The sequence below is a fragment of the Arachis duranensis genome, chromosome 9, assembly GCF_000817695.3.
Source record: "Arachis duranensis cultivar V14167 chromosome 9, aradu.V14167.gnm2.J7QH, whole genome shotgun sequence".
NCBI lineage: Eukaryota > Viridiplantae > Streptophyta > Magnoliopsida > Fabales > Fabaceae > Arachis > Arachis duranensis.
In genome coordinates this window covers 113373416-113378805 of record NC_029780.3, presented here as the reverse complement: position 1 = coordinate 113378805, position 5390 = coordinate 113373416, and the positions used below count along the sequence as shown (strand labels likewise).

Genomic DNA, 5390 nt, shown 5'->3' with positions numbered 1-5390 from the left:
CTTGGTGGAAAGAACACTTTATTGTTCAAGTGTTTGTTACAAATGATTCACACACTTTACACTAACTCTCACCTCCTATTTATAGCCATCCACCTCCTCAATTGATGGTTAAGATTAAATCTAATCAACGGTCCAGATTAATCATCCAGAACCTTCTTTACAAATATCTATCCTACCACAACTTTCTAAACGTTTCTAGATTATTCCATACCACTCTCTATACTTCTATATACATATACACTCTTCTAGAATACTCTATGACCGTCAGAGTCTTCTAGAACCTTCTAGGATATTCCGGGACCTTCTAGGACATTCTAGAATATTCAGGAACCATCTAGAGTATTCTCAAACACTCTAAAAAACTATATAAACACTGTTAAATCTAACCTTCTAAAATTTACCGTGACATTCTCCCCCACCTAATGCGCAGACGTTCTCGTCGCGTTTTGTTCATGATAGCGTTGTAGGTGTTCTTGGAATTGCCACAGATCCTCACGAGCTTCCCAACTAGCTTCAGTTATCGGGAGCCCTTTCCACTTGATCAAGTATTGAATACTTGGTGGTACCCCTCTTCGTCTCACGACGCGATTAGCTAAGATCTCTTCGATTTTTTTTCAAAGGATCTAATCACCACGGGCAGAGCACGACTCGAGTTACCTCTACTTGGTTCGTCTTGGTCTTCATGATATGGTTTAAGCATACTCACATGGAAGACCGGGTGGATCTTCATAGAGGGAGGGAGTTGTACTTTGTAAGCAACCTCCCCAATACGTCCAATGATCTCAAATGGCCCTTCGTATTTGCGGATTAAACCCTTATGAACCTTGCGAAAGGCTTTGAATTGTTGTGGAAGAAGTTTAATCATTACCTTATCTCTCACTTGATAGCTTGTATGCCTCCTCTTCTTATCTGCCCATTTCTTCATCCTCTTTGCAGCTTTGTCGAGGTAAGAACGAGTAACATCTGCTTGTTCTTCCCATGACTTAATCATATGATAAGCTCCAGGGCTCTTCCCTGAGTAAGAGGAAAAAAGAGAGTGAGGTGTAAGCAGCTGTTGTCCAATCACAATCTCGAATGGACTCTTCCATGTGGACTCACTTCTTTGCAAATTATATGAGAACTGAGCAATGTGGAGGAGTTTTGTCTAGTCCTTCTGATTATCACTTACAAAATGCCTCAAGTAACCCTCGAGTAAGGCATTCACTCTCTCAGTCTGCCCATCGGTTTGAAGATGGAAGCTTGTTGAAAAATGAAGCTCCGACCCAAGGAGTTTGAACAACTCTGTCCATAGTCGTCCTCTGAAGCGTGGATCTCGATCACTAATGATGCTCTTAGGCAATCCCCAATATTTCACCACATTCTTGAAGAATAGTCGTGCTGCCTCCTCTGCAGTACAGTCAGTAGGGGGCGGGTATAAAGGTAGCATACTTTGAAAATCGATCCACTACCACGAGAATAGATCCAAACCCCTCAGATTTTGGTAAGGCAGAGATGAAATCTAGAGAAACACTTTCCCACGGTCACTCTGATGGAGGCAGAGGTTCCAACAACCCGCTTGGTGTCTTGTTTTCAACCTTATCATCTTGGCACACAAGACAAGTCTTCACATAGCTCTCCACTTCATCTCTCATTTGAGGCCAATAATAAGAATATTCAATGAGTGCCAAGGTCCTTCGCTGACCTTGGTGACCAGCCCACTTGGTGTCGTGGCATTCTCTCATTAATTTTCTTCTTAGATTTTTCTATTATGGACGTATAGTCTTCTCCTTTTAGTGTAGAGAAGGTCATTTTCTAGCCAAAATCTTTTGGTCTTACCTTCTCTAGCCAACTCCACCAACTTCTTGGCTAATGGATCGTGATGCAACCCTTCTTTGATGGTATGCACAATATCTCCTTCAACCATATAAATGGCTGCCAACTCAGCCTTGCGACTCAGCGCATCTGCTACCACATTAGTCTTGCCTGACTTGTATTCGACTTCGAAATTAAACTCAGCCAATAAGTCTTGCCACCTAGCTTGTTTGGGGCTTAACTTCTTTTGAGTTTGGAAGTAGCTTGTAGCCACATTGTCTGTCTTGACGATGAAGTGTGAACCAAGCAAGTAGTGACGTCAAGTTCTAAGACAGTGCACCACCGCGGTCATCTCCTTCTCTTGGACAGTGTATCGCCTATCTGTATCATTCAACTTGCGACTCTCAAAGGCAATAGGATGTCCTTCTTGCATCAGAACTCCTCCAATAGCGTAGTCAGAAGCATCAGTGTGGACTTCAAACACCTTTAAGTAGTCGGATAGTGCTAGTACTGGTCCTTCTGTGATAGCAGCCTTCAACTCATCAAAAGCCTTTTGACACTCCTTTGACCATTTCCAAGAGTGATTCTTCTTGAGAAGATCAGTTAATGGTGCAGCCTTGGTGGAGTATCCCTTGATAAACCTCCGATAGTAATTAGCCAATCCAAGAAATGACCTCAATTCAGATACTTTGTTTGGTGGCTCCCACTCTTTGATAGCCTTCACCTTTCCTTGATCTATGCAGAGAGTTCCACCTTTAATGATGTGTCCCAAGAAGTGGACTTCGTCCCTTGCAAAGGAACACTTTTCCTTCTTCACATATAGGTTATTCTCTCGCAAGATCTTGAACACGGTTCATAAGTGTTCTACATGTTCCTCCAAAGTATTGCTATAGACAACGATGTTATCCAAGCAGACCACTATAAACCAATCAAGGTAAAGTCGAAAGATCTCGTTCATCAAGGTACAGAAGGTCGCAGGAGCATTGATCAAGCCAAAAGGCATCACCAACCACTCATACGATCCATACCTCGTGACACACGTGGTCTTAGGCTCATCACCATCCGCAATTCTCACTTGGTGATATCCTGACCTCAAATATAGCTTTGAAAACCACTTGGCTCTACCAAGTTGATCAAACAAATCGGCTATCAAAGGAATTGGGTATTTGTTCTTGATGGTAACCTTGTTCAGTGCTCGATAGTCGATGCATAGTCTCAATGAACCATCATGCTTCTTTTGAAATAAGACTGGTGCGCCATAAGGTGCCTTTGATGGACGGATGAACCCAACATCTAGCAAATCCTTGAGTTGCTTCTTCAACTCCTCGAGTTCTGGCGGTGCCATCCTATAAGGTGTTGAGGCGGGCAGCTTTGCTCCTGTCTCCAATTCAATCTTGTGGTCCACCTTCCTCCTAGGTGGTAGTTGTTTTGGCAACTCGGGAGGCATCACATCCTTATTTTCTTCAAGGACTTCCTTGATTTTGGGAGGAACGTCTTCTCTTTCGGATGTTGACTCCTCTTGCAATAGAGTCAAATATGTAATCTCTCCCTTCTTGAACCCTTTCTTGAGTTGCATAGCAGACAGTATCGGTGGTCCGCCAACTTTAGGGATTGTAGGGACCATGCATGGAGACCCTTTCTCCATGATGCATATCACATCGTAGTATGGCATAGGTATTATATTTTCCTTCCTTTGAAAATCGAGCCCGATGACTATTTTAAAATCGTCCATGGGTGCTACTGAGAAATCCACAAGGCCCTTCCAAGAACCAAGAGTCATCTCAACCTTTTTTGCTACTCCCTTAAGGGGTTCACCCTTGGTATTCACGGGTTTGAACCAGCCATTCTTTTCGGTGATCTTCAACCCAAGTCTCTTTGCTTCATCAGGCGTGATGAAGTTGTGTGTAGCACCAGTGTCGATCATAGCCATGACAGGTTTTTCATTGATAAAGGCTTTGACATACATCAAGCCTTTCTTTTCTGCAGTGCTTGCCTCTTTGCCCTTCACAGCATTTATGTGTTGGATGGATCCAACACATTCAGTTACTTGAGTTTGGGCCTCTCGTTCCTCGACGATAGATGCCAAAGTCCCTAACTTGGGACAATCCTTCATTTGGTGTGGTCCCTTGCACATGAAACATCCTCCTTTGGGCACGAAAGCCTTCTTCTTTTCTTCGTACTCTTTCTTTGAATAGTATTTTTCTTCTTTCTTGGTTGAGAAACTCTTCCCCTTGTCTCCCCCACCTTTAGTAGAACTAGGCTTGGAAGAAGAGTTGGGTTTAGAGTCTCCCCTATGATACTCAATGAGTGATTCGGCCACCACGATGGCCTCATCGACATCCTTAACATTCCTTCTTTGTAGTTCTTGCTTTGCCCAAGGTTGGAGTCCATCAATGAAGAAGAACAATGCATCCTCTGATGCTAAGTTGGGGATTTGAAGTGTGAGAGTAGTAAACTCCTTTAGGTAGTCGCTAATCGTACTCTTGTGCTTCAACTCCCTCAACTTCTTCCTTGCTTTATAAACCACATTCTTAGGGAAGAATTGTCTTTTCAACTCCCTTTTGAAATCTTTCCATGTGGTTATGTTGCAAGTACCCTTCTCCATATCTACGCACTTTCTCCTCCACCACAAAGTAGCATTATCAGAAAGATAGAGAGCTGTAGTGCGTACCTTTATTGCTTCTTCGACCACCCCTTGGCCTTCAAAGTACCTCTCCATTTGCCATAGGAAGTTCTCCACATCTCGAGCGTCCCTCACGCCCTTGAACTCCTTTGGCTTTGGGAGATCAATCTTTGTCGTCTCCCTTATAATGGTTGGTCGAGATTTTGCCTTCTCGAACCCAACTCGAACTTCCTCAAATAGCTTCAAGGAATTCTCAAGCTTTTCTTCGATTTGGAGCATGCTTTCTTTGAAAGCATCTAGTTCTCCTAACACATGAGCCCCGAGGTCTCCTTGTCTTGTTCTATCCTTTGGAACCACTCATCCATAGAGGATAGAACATTTTCCAACATAGAAACTCTTTCTTCTAAGAAGTTAGAGTCCTTACCTTTAGGCTCACTTGAAGAACGGACCTTCTTGCCTCCCCATTGAGAAAGAATAGCATTCCTACCCCTTTGAGACTCAACATGCTCCATGGTGATATTAGAAGCCATACCCACAAACCACTTGTGCTCCCTCTCGAACTTTGCTCTGATACCAAATTGTCACGGCCTTGGACACACTCCAATGTTACCGTGCCAGCACTCGGACTTACTCAACCTCTTGAGCTAAGACCAAGTCAGCCTAACTCTCAATACTTAACAAGAAAGCTAAGAATACAAGAGAACACAAGAGAAAGGAATCTTGGTGGAAAGAACACTTTATTGTTCAAGTGTTTGTTACAAATGATTCACACACCTTACACTAACTCTCACCTCCTATTTATAGCCATCCACCTCCTCAATGGATGATTAAGATTTAAATCTAATCAATGGTCCAGATTAATCATCCAGAACCTTCTTTACAAATATCTATCCTACCACAACTTTCCAAATGTTTCTAGATTATTCCATACCACTCTTTATACTTCTATATACATCTACACTCTTCTAGAATACTC

General features: G+C 42.9%; 1 protein-coding gene across 1 annotated transcript; it reads right to left on the bottom strand.

Moving 5' to 3' along the window:
* Positions 1-592: 592 nt before the first annotated feature.
* On the bottom strand, positions 593-4944 carry LOC107467224 (uncharacterized). The gene is made up of 6 exons (XM_016086263.1): positions 4839-4944; positions 4036-4770; positions 2660-3882; positions 2125-2599; positions 1816-1962; positions 593-1014 (listed from the first exon to the last, which is right to left on the bottom strand). Exons 1-6 carry the CDS (start codon positions 4942-4944, stop codon positions 593-595), a joined length of 3108 nt encoding a protein of 1035 aa, XP_015941749.1.
* Positions 4945-5390: the final 446 nt, after the last annotated feature.

Bases quoted from the DNA above. Each gene is read 5' to 3' on its own strand.
- LOC107467224 (XM_016086263.1), bottom strand. From the start codon at position 4,944: ATGGCTTCTAATATCACCATGGAGCATGTTGAGTCTCAAAGGGGTAGG. The intron at 2,600-2,659 runs GTAGAACACTTA...TATGTGAAGAAG, and splicing joins GCAATACTTTGGAGGAACAT to GAAAAGTGTTCCTTTGCAAG. The intron at 1,015-1,815 runs GTAAGACCAAAA...CCTCTTACTCAG, and splicing joins GGTGGAGTTGGCTAGAGAAG to GGAAGAGCCCTGGAGCTTAT.